Source organism: Anthonomus grandis, chromosome 7 (genome assembly GCF_022605725.1).
Source record: "Anthonomus grandis grandis chromosome 7, icAntGran1.3, whole genome shotgun sequence".
Lineage (NCBI taxonomy): Eukaryota > Metazoa > Arthropoda > Insecta > Coleoptera > Curculionidae > Anthonomus > Anthonomus grandis.
Genome location: NC_065552.1, coordinates 29,378,898 through 29,406,058, shown reverse-complemented (window position 1 = coordinate 29,406,058; position 27,161 = coordinate 29,378,898). Strand labels below are relative to the sequence as shown.

The 27,161-nt window shown below is 31.8% G+C and overlaps 3 protein-coding genes across 5 annotated transcripts in view; 1 reads left to right on the top strand and 2 right to left on the bottom strand.

Annotated features, from left to right (window-relative positions):
• Positions 1–27,161, top strand: part of LOC126738749 (uncharacterized) — a 40,636-nt gene continuing 13,475 nt past the window's right edge. Inside the window, exons 1-2 of one of the 3 annotated variants that reach the window (XM_050444186.1) lie at positions 1–285; positions 341–587. In XM_050444186.1, the coding sequence (XP_050300143.1) occupies positions 94–285; positions 341–587 (439 nt within the window). In that variant the 5' untranslated portion in view covers positions 1–93. Of the gene's footprint in view, positions 286–340; positions 588–19,968; positions 20,054–27,161 lie in introns of those variants that run through there. The other 2 variants (XM_050444187.1, XM_050444188.1) reach the window with 2 other exon arrangements.
• LOC126738753 (uncharacterized) lies at positions 4,624–6,930 on the bottom strand. Its single transcript, XM_050444191.1, has 2 exons — positions 6,837–6,930; positions 4,624–6,557 (listed from the first exon to the last, which is right to left on the bottom strand). Exon 2 carries the CDS (start codon positions 6,450–6,452, stop codon positions 5,130–5,132), a length of 1,323 nt encoding a protein of 440 aa, XP_050300148.1. The 5' UTR covers positions 6,453–6,557; positions 6,837–6,930; the 3' UTR covers positions 4,624–5,129.
• On the bottom strand, positions 9,587–25,829 carry LOC126738757 (uncharacterized). Its single transcript, XM_050444196.1, has 5 exons — positions 25,708–25,829; positions 14,032–14,155; positions 13,814–13,978; positions 13,565–13,760; positions 9,587–10,252 (listed from the first exon to the last, which is right to left on the bottom strand). The coding sequence occupies exons 1-5, from the start codon at positions 25,721–25,723 to the stop codon at positions 9,866–9,868; spliced, it is 888 nt and encodes a 295-aa protein (XP_050300153.1). The 5' UTR covers positions 25,724–25,829; the 3' UTR covers positions 9,587–9,865.

Genomic DNA, 27,161 nt, shown 5'->3' with positions numbered 1-27,161 from the left:
ACTTTGACCGAATAACCAACGCTTTCCGTATCTTTTAGTATTAAAAAGTTTGTTGTTGCGGAAAAAACAAACTCAATGGAATAAATCGCGAACATGTCCCGCTATCGGTCCGATCCAGAATCGCTGGATTTCGAAAAACCGAGTGCCTGTGCCAATTTTTTGAGATACAGTTGGAAAACTATTAGATGTATTTTTTCGCATGTCACGTTAATTTCCATGGTGGTCAGCTACTGTTGGCTGGGAGCTGTCACTTTTGAATCGTTAGAGTTGGATCACGAGATTGAAGTGAGTAAAAGTCGTCAGTCAAAAGTTTTTATTTACTATCTCGTTTTACTGAAAGGTCAAAAAATCTATTCAATACATCAGAGAAAACACTACAACGTACCTATGGAACTTCACCAACAAATCGGGAGTGCTTCAAGAAGAAGACTTTATACCGGTGGCCGAGAAATTCCTCAAAGAATTCGAAAACTCATTATTAAAATCTATGGCGAAAGATGGCTGGGATGGAGACGAAGACCCTAATAGGGTACAATGGACCACGTCTGGAGCTTTGTTTTATTCAATTGTTGTTATAACGACTATTGGTGAGTGTATTGAATTTAGAAAATTATATGTTACTACTGTTGCGATCTAGTAAAATAATTTTAAGAAGGTATCCTCGCTAGATAATTTAAACAGTTAGGAGAAAATAGTACTTCCAGTAACTCTGTCATATTCATTATAACTGTTGCGGTATAATGTCCATATTTTAAAATGTTTACTCTAGGACGTATACAAATATATGCGTCTAGATTTCCAAAAAAAATCCTATTTGCTGGTGACTAGTTTCGAGAGTAACTTTGTCGCATCATCAGGAGAACAAGGATTAAATGGTAAAAATAGAAATATTACGGTTCTTATAGGAAAATTCTACCATATATAAGAAAATGGAAACATATCATTAATTTTTCTTCAAGAGACCAAACAAAAAACAAAGCAAACCGAAAAATTCCAAGTCACGGTCACATAAAATATATATATAATTTTATACGCTACACGTATTTCGCCCTTATCCGAGCATCATCAGGCCTAGACCTATACCTACAAAGATTACATTACAAGCAGTTATGTTGAAGAGACTTATACAGATCGTGTTATCATGAGCTACGTATTACCCAAAATAATAGCAACACCGCTTAGTTGCGGCTTGCAGGCGGCGGAATTTTTCGTTTTTATTTTTTGAACCGGGAGTCAGCAGATCTCACTTTGCTGTGTTACTGCACGTTGCATTAATAATTTTTGAGCGTTATTTTCGTGTTTTTTTTCAGTATGGCTGTTAATACCCGTTTCGAAAGAGTTCAACTAATTCAATGGTTTTATGGAGGCAATTCGGCAGTACAATGTAGTTATTTGTTTTCAGTGATATTTGAGAATCGGTCTATTCTATTATTTCCTTGTGCAAAAACGGTTTTAAATGTGTTTTTTTTTCACAAATTTTGAGACATCTTTTTGTTTTCAAGATTGTAAAAAATGCCACACAAAACGTCAAGAACCACCTGTTGAAGTAGTCCAAGATATAGAACGGCAGGAAGAAATGGTTTGCAGTACCCTAGAACTTGATTCGACACGGTCCACTAGAAGTATTGGAGAGCAACTGGGAATGAGCAATAAAACTGTTGCTCGTATCTGGAAAAAATATGGGTACAAATGTTTCAAGTATTCAAAAACTCAGGAAATATTTCCTGAAGACCAGCGGCGAAGAATGGAATTTTGTGAAACATGATGAAAAACATGATGGAAAAGGCAAATGAAAACGAATATTTTTTAAAAAATATTTTGTTTTCTGATGAATCTTTTTTTCCATTACATGGCAAACACAATCCTTCCATTGTTCGTTTTTGGTCTCAGGAAAACAAGCACAGAAGTTTTCAGTTTCGAACCCAGTATCCTCAGAAATTGAATGTTTGGGCAGGTACTTTGGGCGACAACGTTATAGGGCCATTTTTATTGATGGCACTTTAAACGCCCAAAAGTACCTTGAGTTGCTGCAAAACCAAGTTCTTCCTGCCATTCAAATCCTAGCTGATGTAGACCTGGGATCGGTTTATTTTCAGTAAGATGGCTGTCCTGCTTATAACGCGGCTAGGGTAAAAGAATTACCAAATACTTTTCCTAACCGCCTTATAAGTGGGACTGGCGATATTAAATGGCCTCCAAGATCTCCAGATTTGTCTCCAAATGACTTTTATCTGTGGGGTTACCTTAAGCAGACCATTTACAAGCATGCATTACAATTTAGTAGGCCAACAAATTTAGAGGAGTTGCGAAATAAAATTGACATTTTGTCGCCAAACGACGCAGCTCCCACGAAAGTCAGATGTTTACTAATCCCCAGTGTTGCCACCCTCGACCCTAACGAATTCGGTAAAAGGCTTTATAAAAAATCGGTAGATTTCGGTAGATTTTATAAATGCAATTGAGAACGTATTATATTATAATAGGCAGTGTTGTCGTTTCTCTACTTGGAAAAATCTCAGAAGTTCATATAAAAAAACATGGGTTTTTAAGTTTTTTTAAACAAACCCCATGTTTTAATATATAATTTATTATGGTTAGGTTTAAGTTCTTTCTAATGTTAAGTCATCCTTAAATAGGTAGGGTGCAAGTGGCCATATTAATATTATTTAAATAAAGAATTAAGCTGGGTATATTAAAAAAAAAGCAACTTTTTATTAGCTGGTTTATTAGACTGTATAAATTAAAGTTACATTGATTTTTTAATTCATTAAATGAGTCAGGAAAGAACACATAGATACCATAAGTGAAATAATCTTATACAAAATTGATATAAAAAAATAAGCTTTTAATTTAATCCTCGTATGAGTTTTTTCCTTTTAAACTAGCAGACCAGAAATCGTTTTTGTTTCAAGGCGATTCCCCTGCTTCTCTTACTTTAAACATTGTCTCTATTAAAGTAAAAAATCGGTAGAAAACTATGGTAATTCGGTATATCGTAAAGTAAGAGGCTAAATCGGTAGATCTACCGAAAAATCGGTAGAGGTGCCAACACTGCTAATCCCGTCCTCGGGCCGGCTGGGGCGGTGCTCTGTCGCAGGCACTCGTACACGCGCGACGTTGCAAAATTTCACCTCTATGCGGTTTCCTATAAGTAACGAACGAAAACACGATCTGTATGTTCTTTCACCCTAGTGGAAATCCTCCTACCAGACTGACCAACATACACAACGGAACACTCACCACAATTGATTGACGTTATGTTGAAGGCCTGAAGTTGTGTGTTAAGAAAATGGGATTTCGAGGTGTCATTACCTCTTACGAATATACTCTACACTGAAAAAAGATCACAGCAAACTCATATCAGTGGGAAGATATGTAAGGAAGCTAGTGTGGATATGAATTGCCCAGGTGTTGCCATCTCTGAAATGTTTCTTACATTTTCAGAATCTTAAACTTTTAGGGCAAACACTTTAAATCTTGTGATAACACTGTGCTAGTCTTTTCTAGAGTTACTAAGGCAGATGTTAAAGAATCCGTGAATAGTGGAGTTAAAGAAGTATTATAGCCAGTCATAATATTCTTTAGTTTTAGTGTTATAATAAACTAAGCTTAAATATTGACAAGACAATTTATATGGTTATAAAAGAAGTAAATTTTATAATAAATAAAAATAAATAACTCAGTATCAAAAATGTACACAATACAAATTTTGGACTTATCATTACAAACAGTCTAACATCGAGTGCATACATGGATAGCATTATACAAAAAATGCACCAATAAAACATAAATGTAAATATGCATTTCTATTAAATAAGAACTCAAAATATCTTTTTAAAAAAGCTATAGCGGTTTAAAAAAGCAGTTTTTTATTAAAAGGTACTTTAAACCTAGTGAATCCTTGTAAACAGAATTCTCATTTTTTAAAATTAAACAACTTAACTATTTTGAATAATCTGAAGTATATAAAATGCACAAAAATCTTATAAAAACAAATTCTTTTATTATAATTTAAATTTAGTCCAAAGTTTCGGCACCAGATCTATTGTAGTTTAATTTAAGGCCAATTGATTTTTTTGGTAATTTGATTTAACGCTAAGAAAATTGCTTAAATATGAAATTGCAATTCAACAAATCTCCAATTAATCAAATTTGATGTTACATAGTAGAATTATACATTGGCTACCGTCATTTTCCATAACAATAGTCCACTTTTTAGATTTTCTCTTGCTTTACAAGTGTACAAAGCCCTATAGACTAAATGTTTGTTTTAAGATATATTCCTGTTAGGTGACCTTATTAGCTTTTTTAAACAAATTATAGATAGACCTTATATATAAAGCTAAATAAATAAAAAATAAGCGGTACAATGTTGGGCTCGTAGTTACCCAACTATGGTCCAGAATGATTATATCATCTAAATGATGCATTGGACCAAAGTTGGTATACTGAACCACAACTATGGTTCAGAAAATCGATAATGAAAAATAAAACTCAGATTTTAAAGTCGAAATTTATGAAAAAAAAATGGTATTTTAGGGTAAATTAACATACTTTTCAATATCCAATCAATCGTATCCAAGCACTTCAATTACCAAAAAGGAAAACTTATAACTCCTCATATGTAAAAGTAAAATCAAATTTTTAGGTTAAACATTTTACAATCAAAATTAGTAGAGAACGCAAGATTTATCTGTAACAAAACACACAAGATGCGTTTTTAAATTAACCAAAAAAATTAAAGTGTTCTAGCTAGCCTAATCTTTTTGCAATTCTGCAACTAAATACAGTTGTCTACTCTTAGAAAATAATTTTGGACTTTCTATTTTCTTTACAATATCTTCTTTAGAGTATTTTAGGACATCCTTTTGTATTGGCCACTTCCATAGATTCCCAATTTGTTCCATGCAGCTGACCATGTACCCATTTTTTGTTGTTTTCTCGACCACACCCAGAAAATGATTTTGTTAAAAAAAAATCGCCTTCAGATATTGTACTAGATTGATTATTTTGTGACGAAGGTTTATCAACGAAGGTTGGTGGCATATCACTAAAAAAGTCTCTGATAGAGTATCGGAGCCTAAAGAAATTTCTCCTAAACTTTCTTCCTCTGAATCACTCAATGCAAATTAATTAAGTTGCTTACTTTTTTTCTTTTTTTTTATTCCAGAAGTACTAGACTCGTTGATATCATCTGGTCCTATACTTTTGCCTGGCTCAACATTTAATTTTTTCTTTTTCCTGATAATCCGGGGAACAGTTTCTGATTTTCTGACATTTTCAAGAAAAGCTGTAAACGATTTATTGATCAAATCATAATCAGAAGACTCATTAACCCTGTTGCTGCTGGGAAGTCTAGCTAAAACCTGATCCCGAGTGAAAGGATATATCCCTGCTTTTCTAAAACCGGACTGTAAATTGGTTGCAGCATTTTCTTTTGTTCTCCCAAACAATTCGTTTAAAAGGGATGGAAAAACGTCTTTAGGGACTGTAGGATGTCTTCTTCCAGCAGAAGAGCTTTTCCACTCATCCAACACTTTTCGCCAATTAATTTTAAAAGGTCGTAAAAAAGAAATATCCAGCGGCTGAGTTAAGTGAGTCGAGTTTGGTGGCAATGCTATAAAGGCAATGTTATGTTCCTCGCATAATTTAATAGCCTTGGGACTTATATGTGAGCTTAAATTATCTCCGATCATGACAGATTTTTCAAATCTACTGCGCTTTATCTTGGGAAGTAGAATTGACATAAACCAGTCCTCAAAGCTAGATCCATCAAACCATCCACTTTTACTTCTATTATATCTGGTTCCTGCAGGTCCACCTTCGGTCCACGTATCCCACATTTTTTCGGCCTTATAGTTAACATATGGAGGACATAATTCACCTGCAGCATTGCCACACATCATAATAGAAACTGCCGCTTTAGTGGAATTTTTAATTTGTTCCGGATATTTGCAGTCTCGCTTACTTAAAACAGTTTTTTTGCCAGGATCATCTACCAGATTAGTTTCGTCGTAGTTAAATATCGCTGTTGGAGGAACCCCTTGAACTTCGGCTTCTAAATGGTCAAAATATTTGTTTGTAATTTGATCATCGACAGCAGCTCGGCATCTCTTAATGTTACTACAAAGCCTCTTCGACAAATCCCCTTTTCTCCGCAGTAAAAAGCCTTCCATCCAACGTTTTTCCGGAAAATTATTTTGAAACCTTGATTCATTGCGCCCGGTACTATCCAAATACATCTTAATAATACATCTTAAATCAAATGGAGTCACGGGAAAGCCACACTCACACATCACAATACAGTGTTGAACAAAATACTGTTCTTCTTCCTTAGTAAAAACGCATTTCCGTCCTGGTGGGTTTATAAAGTTATTTTTTATTGCTTTTAGTTTTGAAATAATAGTGCTGCGCGGAATATTATAGGTCTCTGAAGCTTTTCTTTGAGACATTTTTCCATTTTTTATATCTCCAATGCACTACTTCAAAACCTTTTCAGAATAGGGGATATAGGGCCTCGCCCCTACTTTTCTACGTTCCAATTTTGATCTAGGCATCTGAAAAAGAATAAAAATGCAATAATTTGTTTTTTTAAAAGCTAAAAAATGCAATGTTTTATTTTTTGGCATATAACAATAGTCACCAGTGGCACCTATAATAGGTTAATATTAATCTTTAAGAAACTGTATCCCAACAATGGTCCACAAGTTTCCAACAATGGTCCAGTGGTCATTGTTGTTTAAAAAAAAAATTAAGGTTATATCAATTTCAAACATCTTTATTAAGCAGAAATATATAAATAAATATACAGGAAAAAGTATAAGGAAAATCTTTACCATAAGGGATGGACAGCACAAAGTTCGCAGGTTATGAAAATCACACTTAACTGAGTCGTTTGATCTTGTTATCGCTCTGCGTCTGGGACCATGCGGACGGCAACTGAAACAACATCTCTAGGCGGTTTCAATAGTTGTCTTTGTGCGTAGCTGCATTTTTCGTTCGTTTAAGTGGGGATAACATACACGTGATTTTTTTAATTTTACGTGGTCTTTGGACCATAGTTGCGCTTCAGAAATAAAGTTAGGGTAAACTACGGTACCCAAAGTTTGGGTTTGCTCTGGCACTAATCCCTTTAAAGATAGAAGAATTTTTTCCTTTATAAAATTATGAAATCTAACCATTCTCAAAATCTAATTATTAGATTCACTAAGTAAGTTTTTTTCTAGAAATACCTACTGGAATATTGAACAAAATGCCACATTTTACATGGAATAAAAGTTCAAATATATATACAAGGCTGCTTCAGTTCAAGATTTATACACTATATTCTATTAAGTGCTTTACACTTACAAGATGAATCTTTAGTAAAAGCTTTTCAGATTTATCAGAGAAATATATAGTGTAGTGTAGTAGTATATATATAGTAAATGTATATATAATATATAATATGTATATATATAGTAAAGTGCCAGTAAAAGTTGGTCCTAATAAGTGGCAGTGGATAGTATTTCAACTTTTGCAAGTCCTTACAACAAAAATTATGCTGCCGAGACAATAATATTTGAACTCTATGAATAGAAAAGAGAAAATTAAAAGACACAGGTAATACCTGCCCTTTCATCAAATTTTATAGGCACAGAATAGAATAAAGTTCAATAGAATATATTACTGAAATAGTTACAGACAAAAGTGTTACAATATTCTATACTAGTTCATTGCTACCTATTCTACACCTAGACGTAGAAATATCTATAGGTGCAGTTAGTATTACTTCATAATGTATATTGGTTCTAAAACTTATAATTTATAACTAAAATCAATAAATCAATTAAAAAACTGTACTTCTAACTAAGAAGTGAGATAAAGGAATATATTTAATAGAAATAAAATTCGATACCGACATTTTCTTGTTGTTTAACGACCCTTCGGAAAGTTACAGGCAATATATTTAAAGCCATTAAAAACAATACCTTAACATTTTTAGTGCTTTTGGACTATTTAAAAGCTTTTGATAAAATAAATTACATTCCTCTTCTGGAACACTCTCGTAATTTGGTTGTGAGTTATCTACAAGGTCAATGTCAACGGGTGTAAATCTAATCTAATTTTTACACTATCTGCTGGTATATTACGGGCTTCAATTTTGCTTTTCAACTCTTCTCCTCAGATGAAAAAGTATCTGCCAAAGTATTTGCCATTTTCTAGTATTCATGTGGATGCAGAGGATACGCAGATTTATAAATCATTTCGTACCAAACAATTTCTAGAATCAATTGGTAAACTCAATAAGGATCTTGAGACGCTTCTTGCAATTTCGCAAAAACATTCTCTGGAGCTTAATCTGTCGAAGAATCACGTTTTATTCTTTAGAAATTCAAATATTTAGCACCGAAACTTTATAATATTATACCAAGACCCATACACGAAAAATGTCTACAGCAACGTTTAAAGTTTATGTAAGGCAATGGATTGAACAGACAGATGCGGCTATATTTCATCATTTGGTGAATAACTTGTAGCTTGTTTTTATTATTTTTGTAATAACAGAGCAACAATTTTTATTAAACGTTTGAAAATTCCCATGTTCTCTTGTTGATTCCTATGTGCTACTGTGAGTATTTGAATTTAAATAATGTTGTCTTTTCTTATTGTATGTGTTGTGCAAGATATGGTTGCCCTTATTTTTAATGTTGTTTTAAAATTGGCAATAAGAATAATTGAATATGGACAGATACAAATAAATTACGAGTGATGTATTGAAATAGCATTGGAATATTTTCACAGACTTGACAAGAAAAACCCGATATTGACCTTTAAGCCCGAATTGGACTATATCCCTAAAGAAAAAGTACCAACAAGCTTCTAAATATTGCAGCTTCGGTACTAACCGTTTATTTGTTCCTTGTACTTATACATAAATTAGAATAAGTATTTTGTATTTAAATTTTGTAATTTTGGAAATAAAAGTATTATTATTAGAAGTTTTCGGCCACAGGGCTTATATTTATGTAATATTTAATTGACTTTAAATAACAACATGCTAAACATCCCTAACTCTACTTGAATGTATATTTAATTTTAGATACTAGATAGTAATTTAATTAGGTTTATACTGGCCAGACGATTGCGATCTCGGTAAGAACTAGAACTGTGCGTCTGCTCTCTTTGAATCAATTTACTTTATTGGAATGATTTTTCTATATGTAAAAATGAAGATCACCAGAAATTTCTGGGCTGTTACCATTTTCAAGAATACAAATAAAATATATTAACAATAAGATGTTTGTAATGTTGAATGACAGAAACTCATGTAACTATTTTATTGATCTTACAATATATTTTATATTTCAGTTTTTTTTTCATGTTTCTAATAGTTAGAAAGAGAGAGATGGGTAAAAAACGACTTACATATAAATAAATCAAAATATTTTAATAGGCAAGTGCTATGCAGCGAAAATAATTTAAAAAGGTTGCACGAAAAAAATGACGTACAAAAATCATGATGAACTGTAATTTAATAATAAAGTTTCTGATTTAAGGGCATTCATGAATAAAGTAAGACTTATTTATTTATAACTATCTAATTTATTTTCATTTTGTAAATCGTACAAACAACTAAACTAAATGCTAAAAAAGGCATGGAAAAATACTTCCAAACTTTAATAGTAGGTACTGCAGTCTTTTATTTATAACAAAATAGCGTATTTTTTTAATTCAAAATAAATAAACAAGGATAATCAGTAGATAAACGAATAAGCGCCATATTTATGATCGCTACTGATCAACACCTCAGTTTCTGTTAACTTAAATACATAACCATTTTATTCAAATATTTACTATTTTTGTGCATAAAAACTAACACAAACTAATTTTTGGCAGATTTAGCATCTATACTAGTCTTCGCTGACCTTCCAATTCCAAATCCGTGCTGATCAAAAGGTCCACCGGGCCCAACTAATATTCCATTAGCAGCCGAATATTCATTAGGCTCTGACAATCCCGAATAACCTCCTACCGGACGGCTTCCATACTGTCCTCCCTGGAATCCTGACGAGGGTCTATAGAATCCTCCACCTCCAAGCTGCTTAGGCGGTCTGGGGAATTTGTTTCCTCCGGAAAATCCCGAAATGGGGTCTATTGGACCTCCGGGTCCAACTAGTACTCCATTCTCAATCGAATGCACTGGTCTGCTGGAGGTTGGTTCTCCTTTTGTGGCGTAACAACAGTATTGTTTGCCTACGTCGCAGTGGCCCTAAAAATAGGGATATTTTTAGAAAAAATCAATTAAAGTTAGAGTTTAAAAAGGGCCTTATGACATAGTTGGTATTTACCCATGCGTTTCTGCGATTTTGGTTTTAACCAAAGTAGATGAAAACGTACCATCAAGAACCAGCTGTATGGCACTTGGTATTTACTAATTATTACTCGGCTTTAGGCTTGGTCACTCTTTCGGTTATATAATCGAAGTTCGGTTAAGATTGTTAAAAAAAAATATATTGAGGATTGCGGTATGGTGTGCGCCTTTTATAAATTGAGAAGATTAAATACCAATTAGCTTGAAATTATCAAGGAGGAGAAGTGGAAGTTGAGATTGATGGTATTTATGTGAGAAATTTTAAGTTATGTTAAATTTTTTACACATAAATACAGGGTGTTACAAAAGAAGATACTGATATACTGAAGGGGGTTAATCCTTAGCTGATTTTAAGAAGAAAATTTCAAATAAAGCTATGTCCTAAACCCCTTAACTTTTGAGCTGCAGGGAGTTAAAATCTTAAAGAAAAAAATGTTTTTTCATCATAACTTTAATAACTTGCTAGATACGTTTATGAAATTTAGCACAGACCCTTTGTGTATCAACAGCCACTTTTTGATGTAGGAGATTTTTTTAAAGTTTAACTAGTGGCGTTCGTACAGAAACGTAGACTAAATATTTTTGAAAAAGATTAGATTGCACCTCTTCCACGACAAATTTAATTTTCTGACTTTTTTTCGTCCAAATGCGGTTAACGCGAAAAAAAAATCAAAAAAAATGTATGCATGGTCAATTTATACCAATAAGTACATACATTATTTCACCATTAAATTAAAAAAACTATACGTAAAAAAATGTTTTGATTACCTGTTGAAAGTGGTCAATACAACACTTTAACACTGTAGTTTTTTAACACTCTGTACCTCAAAAGTTAAGCTTTATTTAAACTTTTTTTCTTAAAATCATATGAGGATAAGCATCTCATTCTGTAACACCCTTTATATAATATTATATTCGTTTTATTATTGCATAGGACAGTATTAATAAAGGTATATGTACTAAATAAAAGTTAAATTAAAGGAAAGAATATTTAAAGTTAATTCTGACAATAAGGTGTTTATGTGTTTACCCATTCAAATTTACATAATTTATTATTTATTTTAAATCTAATAGAAGCACAACAGTTTATTCACGAGAAAAAGGTGCCTCAAGCTCTGAAGGATTTAAAATATGGAGTTCATTTTTTATTCAAACGGAAAAAACTCAACTGTTTAATTCCTAATAACTAATTCATTTTAGCGCCGGTTTATTTAAATCATAATTTTTAAGTAGTGGCGGAACAATACGTCAATCCGTCACACTTACCTGTCGAAGTTGTCAACCAAAAGAGTAACCGCGGTTCTTACTAATTCTATGACTCCACCAAACTTCAAATTATCATAAATAATAATCTGCAGATAAAACATCGATTTTTGTTAGATATAGTAAAAAACAGCCACTAAATGATGTTTTTTATAAAATGAATATTGAAAACCAGTAGTTTGGCTAACAGCTTAAAAGTTGTCTTAAATGAGTCAAATGAATTGAATTTTCATATTTCTTTTATGAGAAAGTCATAGTATGAGTGACTGGCATCGCTTTTTGCAACAAAAATGAGTTTTTATACAGTAGCCAAGAAGCAGACGCGTTTCTGTTTTTGAAGTCTTAAAATATCCGTAGAAAGGCCTCCTGTCTTATGGAGTATCTTGATAAACTTTTTAAATAAAGTCTTTCTTAATAAAAGTGCTTTTGCCATTTAATTTCCAAATCTAGCTTACTTTTGTTGAAAGTCTAAGTTAAATTTCCTGTTTAATTTATTCCGATAAAATTTTCAAATGTAACAGATAATTTTTTTTACGAGAAGATATGTAGTACGACTGAAACTTCAAAAGATTGAGTAATTTAAGAATGGACCGAGAGAAAGCAGATCAAGACAAAACCATTATTTAATAAACTCAATGTCTAGCATCATAAGAGTCGAGTTTAAGTTAGAAAACTCAAGAATGGACATCAAAAATGAAACGAATTCGAACTAACTATACCAGCGGATTGTACTCATCAAGTAGATTACGAAAATACCGGGTTATAAAAGAATCCGAGCAGAACTAAAAAAATCGAGTATTTTTTCGACCTCGTTTTTGAGGCCAAAAATGGGCATCAAAAATGCCAGATCTCGGCTATTATAAAAGTTACGACCTTGCAGATAATCTTGTTGAATTCAAAATGACGAAACTAAGACAAAACCGTTAAAATTTTTCCGATAGCTCCCATAGAAGCCGAGATATCAACCTTCAAAGTTTGGGTTTTTTCGTTTTTCGGGTATACCCCCACGTATCAATTTTTTTCAAAAATTAATTTTTTTTTCGAATTTGAACTGGAGTATTTTTTTGACCTCGTTTTTGAGGCCAGAAATGGGCATCAAAAATGCCAGATCTCGGCTATTAAAAGAGCTACGACCTTGCGGATGGTCTCGTTAAGAGAGTTGTCTTATCTGGTTTCACTTCTACCGCTCTCCAAGCAGTCTGGGATCTTTTTTGATAAACTTTTCAGGACTATCAGTACTATACAGTTCTTCTTTGCTATTTCTGCAAAGCTTGGACTGGAAGCTGATCCTTCTCCTGAAAGCCCATAATTTTAATACATCAAGCCTACAACTTATGTATCTAGAGGTTAGACAACAGTCCTGTAGTTCTCTAGGATGATGTCGGATATAGTTTTGTTCTTAAGGGTCACTCTGGATCACAGACTGCATTGAGATCATCACAACTGGTCATCGACTTATTAGCTTCAAAATTTAATAGGAGTGTTTATCTGTCTACTTTCCTGTTTTTCACCCCCACATGATCTATGGTATTTTAGCATGGAAGCATGCAGCTAATCTTTGCTATTCAGAGAAGAGTAATTAAAGTTATAACTAGGCTCCTATATATGTAGAATTGTAAGATTCCTTTTAATAGACTTAATATTGTCACCCCATCGTATATTGTGTATAACCTGCTATACCCATCGAAATGTTCCATCATTCATCACTTAACAAGACAAACATGACTGCCATAACTTATCAAGACAAACAGACCTGGTGCCTTTGCACAAGTCTAGTGGAAAATGATATTTAATGATTATTTTATGTTTAATGCATATTTATTTTAAAATATATTTTATTGTTTGCCCCGTGTAAAAAGTAGACCTTTACATATATGCGCATTAATTGTCATGCGTTCGGTACAGCTTATTTAGCAAAAAAGGTGACAATCTAGTAATAATTCTTACATAAGAGACTCCTGGTGAGTTACAGTTGAACTTTTCTGTACATTTGCACTTATCAAATTGTTTAAACGGGCCACCTTCTTTGTGCCAAGAAGCACCAGAGAGTCCTATAGAAGATTCTACGTCTGGATAGTTCTGGTTATGTGGACCGCCATAGGTGGGCCTGTAGGAGTTGCTGCCGCTATAGATACCACCAGGACTAAAAAAATGAATTTTTAAGTATAAATCTTAATCACATAATAATTTTTTTACCGTTCCTCGGGAATAAATCCTGTTCCTGATATTGGAGGCCTGGGCTCATATATAAGAGGCCTTGGATTGTTTCCTATTAAAGGACGATTATTTGACGGGTAGTACTGATTGGAACCATTTGGGAAATAGTCGTCTGTTTCTTCATAGACATTATATCTAGTATTTCTAACAAATATGTTGTTAAAATAAAAATTATGGAATTTTCTAAGAGTACTTACGGATTTTTTAGTACGAGTCCGGAAGTGTAACTTCGTCCATTGGCGTTGCGGTTGTTTTCACCCCATACCCACTTTTTGTCATCTTTGTCGGCGTGACAGTGGCACAGTATAATGGCAAATAAAACTGAAATGTGGTTATTTCTATAATACAAATCAGGTTTTCGATAGGAAAGTTTACGAAATTCAGAGACTGATTTTAGGTTGGCTATTAGAAAGATAAAAAATGTTGAGATGCTAATATTTTTGCTCCGTAAAGTTCTAATTTTTAAATAGTATGTTCTGTTTTTTAGAAATAAGTATGCAACGAATTACCTATTAATTTAAATGGCGACCGGTACCTTGATTTTTTACAAACTAAGTACCCAGATTTTCTTGTTGATTAACTTCTGTACATTTAATCCAGAACAGTTTGGATTTTTAAGAGGCAGATCTACAGCTAGCAACTCAGTTTTGTATGTGATTCGTATTTACAAATACTGGGGTTAACCCAAATTTTTAAAGCCTTTGATCGGATCAACATCTTGGAAAAGCTTTAACCTCTTGGTACTATAAATTCCCTTTTTCAGTGGATTTCAGTATCTATCAGAGGACGGACAGAAATAGTAATCTTAAACTTTACTCGTCTCCGGTCGATTTAATTGATAATCTTAAAAGGTGTAATGTAATTACAACAGAATTAAGTTTGCTGATAACGTAAAATTGTTCAGAAGGATAGTTGAATGATGCTCTCTACAAGATAGTATCTTTTACAAGATGACCTCAAAATATTTCTTGATTAGAGTAGCTTGAACAGAATGTCAGTTAATATTAATGTATCGGAAAATTATCTTTTTAATGCCAATAAAACCTATATTTTTTTATATAATCGATAAAATAGTAATTGTTAAAATATATATTTATTATTAAAACTGAATTATTTGATTTGCAAATGTTAATTTACACCAAATTGGCATTTAAAAGGCAGATAAATTAGTAAGTCATGAAAGACAAGTAAAGTTATGAAAATTCTTTAAATAATTTTTTCGGTGAACTTTTGCCGCTTCCAGGTTGATTATTAATAGACATTATTTAGGTTACAAGCTACATGTATTCTTGAGAAGAAATTAACTAACACACAATTATATTTGGCGTCAACGATGACCTATTTTGCAGTTTCTTTTATCATCAAAGGTGCCGCTGGCGTAGTCTTTGAGCGGCACCTTAATAAACCGACACCGACAAATAAACAGTTATAAATGAACTGTGTAAAAGCTATAATTCAAACTATTATTGAAATTAAGACAGAAAGTTTTCAAAAATGATGTACAAGTATGATACAAGGAGGAGTGAACATTGGCGACATCGCAGAAGCTGTAAAGTCTACCAAGAGCACTATAGAAACATCGGGGCAGAAATTTTAAGAGACTGGTGATGTGAAAGACATATTGGTTAAACAAGAGCAACAGAACCTCTATATGATAGCTTAATTCCAGTATCAACCCCAATATTACAGCCTACCAGCTAAGAAGTGAATTTCAGTTCATGACATTAGTGTCACTGCTTAAACAATAGTAATGGCATATTAATCTCCAACTGTTATGAAGTGTAAACTAACAACAGCAACAACAACTATTCTACAGGGTTATATTATACTAGTGGTGTGATGAGTGAGGTGTGATGTCTGGTAAAACGCATTAGATGTTGCAGTGTCTTGACAATAAGGGTCTTTGGAAGTTGGGAATATCAACTGGGAATATCAACTGATAAAGATTCCTTGGTTTTGCGTGATGTAAGATGCTTCCAGCAATCTCATTTTCTCTTCCAATGTTGCTCCTTGTACAAAATCTTTGCTTCTGTCTAATGTATATGGTGGCAATTGGACCAAGCGTAATCCGCGGTTCGTGATCTGGAAATCTGTCCTGTTCGGTTACACTTTCAATATTTTTTTAACAGCTTAATCTAAACCCAGGATGTGATTTCGATATTTCGATGACTGAGTCAGAAATGTCCTTCTTAAATGTTGTAAAGAACAACACGTCTAAAGACATCAGTTTATCGCAATCCAACACACATAGGATAATACCGACAATCAAATTCCAATCATCCTGGTTCAACAAAAGTGGGAATTAGTAGAACCACCGTCTATAGATTACAACAAGTCAGACCACTTCCTATACCGCCCGTGTTAAACCAAAATTGACCTTGAATCCCGCTGTTTGCTGAGTACGAGCGTTTACCAGGGTTTATCGTAAATATCGATGAAAGCAAATTCTGAGGAGCGCTGATTATTTTTATACGAGGAGTATTCATAAGAAGTATTTTAAGTCATAAAATAAGAACTTTTTTTATAGGACTGGAATAGAATGTGTTTATATGACAGTGTTTCTTAATTATTAACGTTTTTACACATTTTTTATATTAGCTTCACTTCTTTGCCTTTATGTAGCAATATTTGCATGTATGTATATAACAAATCTAAGAATTCTATTTAAACTATAACTTTTACTTGTCAGATTGTTTTTAAATTTTGTAGGTGCTTGGCTTTCGATAACAAGGACAGTTTTTAAAATGTTTTTGAGTTTCCCTTTTCTAAAATTGGTGTATCTAGAAGTTTTGATCAGTTCAATGAATTTGAACTTTTAAATAAATTGGAAGCGTTTAATATGGCGGATTCAAAATGGCTGCCTTTTAAGTCAAATATAATATATAAAAAGTGAATTTGAAAAAAACCTTACTTGTTGAATTGTTTAAATTTGCTACATTTTTAGGAGTCTTATCAAAAAATACAAGTTTTTACTTAATATTTGTTGAAATTTTAGAGATGAATATTCAAAAAATAAATAAACAAATAAAAAACACACTAAAAAATATAAAATAATTTTAATACGGTATGTACAGTACAGTAGTTTTGTAAATTATATACTTTGTATTCATTTGTGGATATAGTAAATTTCCACAAATGAAATAATGTTACTATTCCAGTAACATTAGGGGGAGAAAATAAATAAACTATAAACTAAAAAATAAACTATTAAAATAGGAAAAGGGTAAAACAAAGGGTAAAAAAGAGGATAAAAAAAAGATTGTAATGCTTTTATGTAAAACACAAAATACAGAACAAAATATTTAACATATAGGGATGAAATACATACTACTTTATTATTGGGTAATTATATTTATACAAGTAGTATGTAACCAAATTATTGTCTAAAACGCTACAAGCAAAAACTCTCTTGCGAAACGGATGCACACAAGTTAACGTATTTGCGAAAACTAAACCTGGGTTCTACCCAGCCGATGCATGGCGAGGTGAGGAACGGGGGGTGAGGCAATCGATTTCAGGGCCGCTCGAGTGGTCTGACTTGTTGTAATCTATAGAGACGGTGGTAGAACCCTGTGTAGGAGGGTAGCCACAATATGCAACAACAATGTTGAGCATATTGTAAGCAAGCCCGAATATCTACCAAATCATTTGAGATGTGGAGAGTCATAGGCGAGACAAAGCATTTAGCAGAAGTCAGAACACGAAAACATCGAAAGTGGACTCAACCAGCAGAACATGGTTGGTCCAATGGAAGCAAAGATTTTATGCAAAGAGCAACTTTAGAAAAAAAGAAGATTCCTGAAACCTACTTACATGACACAATGCTAAGGAATCTTCAGTACTAATAATTATTTATTTATTTATAAACAAATCTTTTTAACAGACAGACGTAGCTATTCAATTACAAGAAAGCACAACATATACAAAATGAAATAAATATGCTAGTAAATAAGTCTAAGGAACTTTCCTACAAATAATGATATTTGTATATAAGAAGTAAGAAGTGAGCAAAATACAGATGTATAAGTAGCCCAATTCCTAATCCGTCTTAAGTATCCTTTAGAGCTAATAAAACTTATAAACCAATATTTGCTTAAAAAATCATAGATATTATATGTGCGGGTGCACCTTGTGAATTCGATAAATAGTTGGAATAATATCTGGTGACAATAAGAAATCTGAGACTAACTATTAAAAAATAATCGAATCAAGTGAAATACGTATGTGGACTCGGTTAAATTATGCTTCCGTATAACTCTGAAAACAAGTATTAAATCAACATTGAACCTACGAAGTGCAAATCTGCATGTTATATAATTTTAGGTTATCATCATAAGTTATAAAGTGCTATGGCATATTAAATCTATAATTCAACGTATTTATAAATTTGCATTCTACATTATTAAGTCGGTCAATATTTTTAAAATATTATTAAATCCGGTTGGATCATTGTAGAATATTTAAGCACTACTGGCTGTAGAGGCGTATGAAACAATATTATTAGAAATCGGATGCTGCTGAATCGCTTGGTTATTCAAAAAGGAAAACCAAGTTTATTAAGTGTCTATTGTACAACGTTTTTAATATGACTTTTAAGCACCATCCTGGAATCCAACGCTGTATCCTACACCAGGATCCTTTACACAGTCAAGAAATACTGGCTCAAAGTTATTCAAATGAAGGACCCAGGTGCGACTCCTGTGGCGTCCCTAAATTAACATATAATTTCAACATCTTCAATTAAAACATCTGGAGACCTCTAATGTGAGAACACTGCAAGGTCTAATGATAGACAAGACGTTATATTCCACTCCACACACGGTAATACTTAGAACATTGAACGGTTAGAATAAGCATTACCATGGAACTACGAGCAGTTTGTTTGTTTGCAATATCTCTGATGCAATAATGCCAAAAGCTTATGAAGAAATGGCAAAAAAACACTTCATAATATCATAAAAATTAGTCACATATCTTAACAGGCACAAAACAATACTACTGTTCCTCTTTAATAAAATATGACTCTATAAAGAAGTCAATATTCGAAGTGAAATGAATGCAGATAAGGTCCCCTATATTAGAGAAAAAGGCAACAACATCGCAACGCCGCGTAATCGCATTGTTGATTTCACCGATAGAAGGAATCTTTACCAGTGACGTCGTCAAAAAATATTTACATGATAAAGATTTATTAATAGTAAATTATGTTTTAAATTAATAATGATGTTACCGTTTATGAACTCTTTATGCGTTTTTTTATTGTGCTTTATTAGAGTAAAGGTACCTATCTAATAAAAAGCATTTTTATTAGAAATTAAATATTTTATAATTATTACAGATTTCTTAATAAGTTTTTATTATTCTACGTTTATGATGATAGCATCATGATGTTATGAGAGTATCGATATTTACTTGTGAAAAAATCGGATTGAATCACCATGTAACAGTTTACAAAAATACTCAAATGAGACCTTTTTCCTTTTTAACCAAAACCTAAAGAAAAAACCCAGAACGTCACAAATGCTGAATATAAACACAAAACCGTTTGACAAGATGATATCATTACACATTTTTTAGAAGCGGTAAACAAAACACACATGTTTGTAAACAAAACACCCTCCTTGCCCCTGTGCACATCTTGACCTTTGTTTGAACAAAGTTGTTGTTTACTAATTCTAGTCTTTCAATGTTCTAAACGGTAACTGCTGCATGTACTTACTTCGCAATTAAAACGTCGGGCTAAATTTAAAGTAAAAGAAGTTCAAGTGTTAGATTTTATTAATTTAGCAATGTCTATCTATATGAAAAACCGTATGTGATACTGTTAAGTTACTGGTAAATGTTGATATTGTTCAGCTTCAATTTCCTCGCAAATCGAATCCGTCAATAAATAAATATATATTTTTTGTTATTCTTAAAAAAAAATTAAAAATGTTAAAAAACTGCAGCTTATTGATTTGTCAGACGTATCGTGTTATGAAAAATAGCTTTACTGCAAACGAATGTTGTACTTTTATTTCTTAATCCTCAATAAATTTTTATTTAATGTTATCAATTAGTTTTAAAGAATATTTAAATATACTATTGTTGATAATTTTATATACTTTTGAATTTTATTAATACATATAGTTTTAATTTTAAAATAATAATCAATTGAGATAGTGAAATTTACAAATAACAAAATCCTCGCCTTTTAAGATGAACCGAGTTAGTAGCCCAGTAAGTTTAAAATTAACTTTTTTAAATTATCGTAATAATTTAGTTTTATCTATACAACTAATTAGCTGAAAAGGAATCTAGCCAAGTGACACTAATTTACTGAAAATAAACTCTAATTATACTAAAAATCGGCCAATACTGATACCCTAACGCAATAGTATCGTTATATCATTGAAACGTCTCTCTCAATGGTTTTTAAACAAAGGACGGTTTATTACATCAAGCCGGTGCGGTAATTTGTAATTATTCCACAATTTAGCAGGAAATTGGGCGTTTTGTAGTGCCACTTTTCGCGTTTGTTTGATGGAAAATTTATGCAATTTTCGATTGGGAAAGTTAGGGAGTGCCCCATTGAAACTTTTATGGTGAGTGTAGCTTTGGTGAAGACTATTTTTAGTAATTTGTTCTATCTAAGACACGTTAGCATTTACAAACCTTAAAAACTCATTTATATTAACAGATTTCAGAGTATAAAAACTATTATTATATTTAAGGTTTGATAATATAATGTTGTAAATAATGTTTTTTATGCTTCTTGCTAAGTCAGATGTGGAGTCAAATAAAACTCAGGTTAAATTAATATTATTGCTGACTTTTCGACTTATATTAGATCATTCTTAGGGTGATAAAAAGCAAAATCTGTTAACCATAAGCATTACAATTACAAAGAACTCGTTTACCTTATTTATCTTATTCGTCTTGCACCATTATAACTGTCTTAAAAGCCTTAAATCCTTAAAAACATCTTATTTTCCACTATGTTATGGTATTTTTAGATTTACCATCCGATATTGTGTCCACATTGCGTATATTTTCTATACAGTTTCTTTCATACCTTTTATGTTTATTCAGTATATAAATAAAGGGGAGAGACAAGTTTAATATCAATGCATAATATCAATCTATAATATATTATTCATATTTTTTATTTGCAGAATATAAGATCTGCTCAATTTTTGATGCAAATAAAAGGCAATAACAAAATAAATTCACGCCAGATAGTTTTTTAATGTTAAAAATGTATTACAGGAACTTATTAAAGGGAAATGAACTCTTAACAGTAAAGGCTAAACTTTTATATTTTCGATCAAAGAAGGTATTATTTATAGAATAAGATGGCGATCCTTAAGGGTGTTAATTCTTAGGTAATTTAAGGAAAAATAGTTGAAATAAAGCTATGTCCTAATCTCCTTTTAAGGTACAGTGTGTTGAAAGGTGTCACCTTGAGCACCACATTTGGTAGACCCTGTATGAAATTTTTTAAATTTATTTTAATATTAAATTCCTGCTAGACTTCTAGAAATAGAGTTGTTATCCTGTAATGGTAAAATAATGTATATATGTTAAAATAATAAATTTATTTTTTTTTACCAATCAATTGACCATGCATAAAAATGTTTTTATTTTTTTTCGCGGTAATCGCATGTCGGACTAAAAAAAAAATCAAGAAATTAAATTTGTCCTAAAATGAATAAGGAATATAAAATTAATTTTTATTTTACGGGAAAGCAGTGGCGTACATAATATTTTTTTTAAATATTTGGTCTTTTGTCATGTGCGGACGCCACTGGTTAAACTTAAAAAAATCTCCTACATTAAAAAATGACTGTTGATACTCTGAGAGTGTGTGCTCAATTTCATAGACATATTTAGGAAGTTAATAAAGTTATGATGAAGAAACGATTTTTTTCTTAAGATTTTAACACCCTGTAACTCAAAAGTTAAGGGGTTTAGGACATAGCTTTATTTGAACCTTTCTTCGTGAAATCACCTTAGAATTAATACCCTTAAGGATCAGCATCTTATTCTGTAACACCCTGTATTTTAATATTTAATTTTTTTAAGGCGTTGATATTGCCAAGACATGAATGTTTTTATATTAATTTTAACAAATGATTTAATGAGACACTAAAAATCTTAATTTCTTTTATTTTTGATTTTACGATAAAATCTTATTAACAAAGTTCCCAAGACATTTCTCTGAAAAACTTCATTTTCGTTCATCATTGTATTTTAACACGATTACTTAAGTATTAATTAATTAAAATAATAGCATTATTAAGAAAGCCCAGGAAGTAAATTGATATTTTAATAATTGACAAAATCAAATGCTTCTATATAATCTAGCAATATTATTGCTGAAATTTTATTATTGTCATGACGCTTTAATATATAGTTAATCAGTTTAGACATTACAGTGGTTTAACTGGGATTCTTTATAATCCTAGATTGCTTGAACGGTTGAATGTCAATATTATTTAATGAACTGAAAATCTAAAGTCCGTTTTACAATATTCCAAAACGTCGATAGAATGGTGAACGATCTTAACTAATTAAGATCTGTTTGGTAGTGACATCACTCTAATTTCCCTAGGAAAGAAATAATTCAGTTTTTGTTGAACTTATAACAGATATGATCATTCTAACTTCGCCTACAGGAATTATATATCGCGGTAGGTCTGGCAACGTGGTGACAACACACTCGAAGCAGCGGACCCCGCCGAAGCCCGAAACCGAAACTTTAACTAAATATTGGACAGGAAATAAAAAAATTAATTCAAAATAAAGCAAAAAATTAAGTAAATTCGATAATATTAAATTAAAATTATCTTATGTCAGGTTCAAAAGGGCCACCCTGTTTAGCAATGCAGTACGTCAATCGATCATAAAACGACCTTCACGTGTTCAAAAACATTTTAATGGAGATACTATTAAATGCTTGTCTAACTTTAACATAAAGCTCTTCTAAATTAGTAGCCCATTCATTTTCGTGCCTATAAATTTGTTCTTTTAGGTATCCCCAAAGAAAAAAATCATGGGGGGCTAAATCGGGGCTTCTGGCGGGCCATTTAATATTTAAATTTCCACTGATTGTTCAATCAGGGAAAGACGTTTTGAAAAATTGACGTACCACTAATGCGTTAGGAGCGGGACAACCATCTTGTTCTAAATTGATATTGAGCCCTCGAATAGCAGGAAGAACTTCATCTCTCAAAAGATTAAGGTATTTGTTGGCATTTAGGTTGCCATCGATAAAAAAAGGGTCTATAATTGAATCATATAAAATGCCAGCCCATAAATTAACCGAACAAATGTAAAAACACAAAGTCACGGTCTCATCAAATCCAAATAATTTTTTAAAGCTACACGTGTTTCGCTCCTATCGAAGCATCATCAGGATTTGATGAGACCGTGACTTTGTGTTTTTACTTTTGTTTTGTTTTCGTTTGGTCTCTTAGTGAGGAATGGATGATACGTTTCTATCATACATTAACCTTTTGAGGGTATTGTGAAGGTGTTGGTATGCTTATGTGCTTATTTTCCCACTGTAATGGACGGATTATGTTTACCACAAATAGAGAAAGAGGACTCATCTGAAAACAAAATTTTACTAATAAACATTTCGTCTCGATTTGCCCTTTCCAATACTTCATGGAAAAATTCCATCCGTCTCTCGTGGTCCTGTGGGAAAATTTCTTGGGTTTTTTGTATGCATTTTTTGTATGTTTTTTGTATGTATTTTGCACTTGTACTTATTTCTTTTTAAAATTCTTCTAACCCTCAAAGGCTTAATACCCGTTTCTTTAGCAATGGTTGTATTATTGCAAGGAAAGTTCATTTCAGCAACAGCACAAATATTAACCTCTCGAAGCTCCCTTTCTTCGCTTAGCGGTCTAACAACAGGTGGTTGCTCATTTGCGTAGCATTTCCTGTAATTTTGCAAGCACCCAAAGGTCTCAAACCTATGGATAATTGCAAAAATTGTGCTGCGTACGGGAATGGGCCGATTTTTGAACGTGAATGCAATTCTACCTGATATTTCATCGACAGAACTGCCGGCATAATACCACTTAATAATTTGCCTTTTTTCCTCAAGAGAATACATTTTAACAAGAAAATAGCGAACGGTTTTAAATTTAATCTTTGCTGATTAAGCAGGAAGCTAGGAATAAAAATAACGTTAAATGTCGTTGTCTGTCAAAATTTCAAACTTATTTTAACGTCACGTTGCTAGCTAGAAATTGATACAAATATACGTCTAAAATATTATAAATCTTTTATCTCTTATTTATTTAATTTTTTTTTGATGTTTTGAATGAAATATTAATTATGTAATTCTTGATCTATTAATCAAATAGACCAAACTTAAACTAAAATAATAACAATATGAATGGATACTGACATGTACGTACCTGCCTCAGGAATGTGTGTAAAAAACTAAAGACATCCTTCAGAATGCTGATTACCCAATCTGGTAGTTGCAGAAATAAATTTGTTGAAGTCAGAATTAATAGGCTGAACTAGATGTTGAAAATAATATTGCCTCTTATGGGTCTTGATGGAATATGCAAACAATTTTCTTAAAGTAATTCAGATGCTGCCACCCTACTATGAAGATATAGTAAAAGATCGGTATTCTAGAAGACGCACAAGGATATAGTGGAAGATTTTTAAAGACTTTAATCTATAAATTCCTGAGTATCTGAAAGGTACTAACAATATTATCCAAATCAACCATAAACTAAATATTTTTATCCAGTGCCATACCAAGGTGCCGGATAACAGACACTTTTTCGAGACAGTATTGGTTAATTGAATTTTATACAATATCTAGTGCAAAAAACCTCGTAGTTTTACACTTAGAGGAATTCAGTGACATGCTATTCCTCAATCGTCAGCCCAGACTATATTATAATTTTTCAGTTTTGGAATGATTTGACAATATTGCTTCAAATCAGATCATCTGCAAAAAGCAGGTTATTATAGCAAGTGAAACATTCATTAATATAATTTTTTTTTATTTTAAAAGCGATCACCATCTCTGTCGCTTATTATTGACAAAGAATTTATCATAAAATTAAAAGATGAGGTACAAAAACCATTCATTAAATTAAAAAAATATACTAATATAATCTAAAAAGAAATTAAAGGAGCGTTATTTATTTACTAATAATATTAGGTAAACTGAGTCCTGAACCATCAAATTTCACTAGCATTATTGAAAAATTAATTAAAAAACAAGGATTAGCTCCTAGGTCTGCCCTTAATTTTTGTTACCGTAACTAGCAACTAGTTTGAAGAATTAATTTGTTTTCAGTTCTCCAAATAGCTTGTTAGCAAGAACTTGCTCTGTTTATGATCTAGATAGTCCACGGAAACCAATGTTTTCTGAATTTGTTGTTAATTGCTTATATTCTACCGTATCAAATGCTTTCGACAAGTCTACAAAAATTGCTAGGCCATGATTTTTTAATCTAAGTTATGTACTAATAATGTTAAGCTAAATTAATTAAAAAAGCTAATAATTGTTTTATTCCAGCACTCGTAGTCGTCCAATAATAATTGTCTTATTTAATTCACATTTTTAAATATGGTAGTTTTATGATAAAGTCTCAATATTTTTTTGAACCGAAATGTTGAATGGAAAATAACTTTTATAAATAACAACTTTTCTACAGCCTTTAGGGTAATAGTTAAATTAGAGAAATATAAGATACATTAAATACTAAAAAACTGAAAATATTACTAAAATTATTAGAGTTGTTCTAAGACTAGGAGAATATGTGAGAAATAATAAAATTTTCTTAAATTTATTTCATATTAAAAAAAAAACTCTTAATAAATTTTTACAAAAAACCAAAATTTTAACTTACTTAATTTAATGGCCATATTATCCAATTTAAACACCAAAAGAAGAATCACAAATACACTGAAAATATCGGAAGGACAATCACGGATTGCCCGGCTGTTAAACGTGTTTTTGTTGCACAAGAGTTGCAAATGAAGTGATTTATACTTTTACATACGAGTATTATTATAGGTGGATGTTGTGCATTGGTAGTAGGGGTTAGTGATTTACTCCCACGATAATTTAATGAATGAAAGACATTGATTTTTGTACTTTATACTAAATGGGGTATCAGAAATTGCTGCGTGTTTCACTTTTGAACACAAGAGAGATAATTAACAAATTAAAGACAAAAAAACCATAAATCAGTAAAAATGTTTTTTATGATTACGATTAGGCAAATTTAAAAAAAATATAAATTTGTGATCAGAACAAGAATAGCAAAGAAAAAAAAATAAAAAGTATAGCAAACATGAGCAAACAATCAATTTGTGTATTCAGCTGTAGTATCAACTCATTTTATAGAGGTAAAATTAAACATTTACTTTAAGGAAGCTACCTACTATGCTACCTGTGTGACACAATCTTAACCTACTACTTGTCATGCCACTACTACCATCCTTACTTTGTGCTTCCATACTACGTAATATCAAGAGTAACATATTCTTAATGTTATGAGAGGAATTAAACCTTAAAAGGCCAGTCTAACATACAAGCAACTTACATCTATCAAAACTTCATCTTCAATTACCTTGAAAACTTGAATCTGTGATCCGTAATATGCAACCTAGTTATTTATGAAACTATGGAATAATATCCCAAAATATAAACTAAAGCAATTGAGGATAAAATCCTAAATTATTTTCCTGTTATGCAAAAGGCTGAGCTAAAGCGAAATTACAGTAACAAAATTATGTACGAATAAGTAACATTAATGGTAGCAATAAAAAAGTTCTTCAATTAGTGTATATTTTAAATCTAAGGTCTAAGTATAAGTTACTATTTACAAGGAAAAAATTAAAGATGATTTTATAAAAGGTACATTTAAAGATATAAAAAGCACTCTTACAAACTATTCCAAATTTGTTTATGTTTCTCTAGTACAAATACTCGTGTTATTCTGCAGTAAAAACTTACTGACGATCTGAGTTGTGCCCTTGGTATACTTATACCTAGCGGCGATAATGAAAATTCTGTTAAAAGATACTAACAGGATGCGCTTCCAGAAATTAGCAATCCAATATTCGAAGATTCGATCGTACAAAATATATTAAATTTATTAGCCAAAGCCATGCCAATAAGTGAAAAGATCTTTGGTAAATTTTGACTTTTACCAGAATAATCCTCTCTCTAATAACCTCTTATATTAATATGAAAAAACCGGAGCTTCTCTAATAATGATGATGAGGGAAACACCAGAAAATAAAAGAAGGTTGTCACAAAGGTTGTCTTAAAATGTATGTCGATTTCATTGCCAGC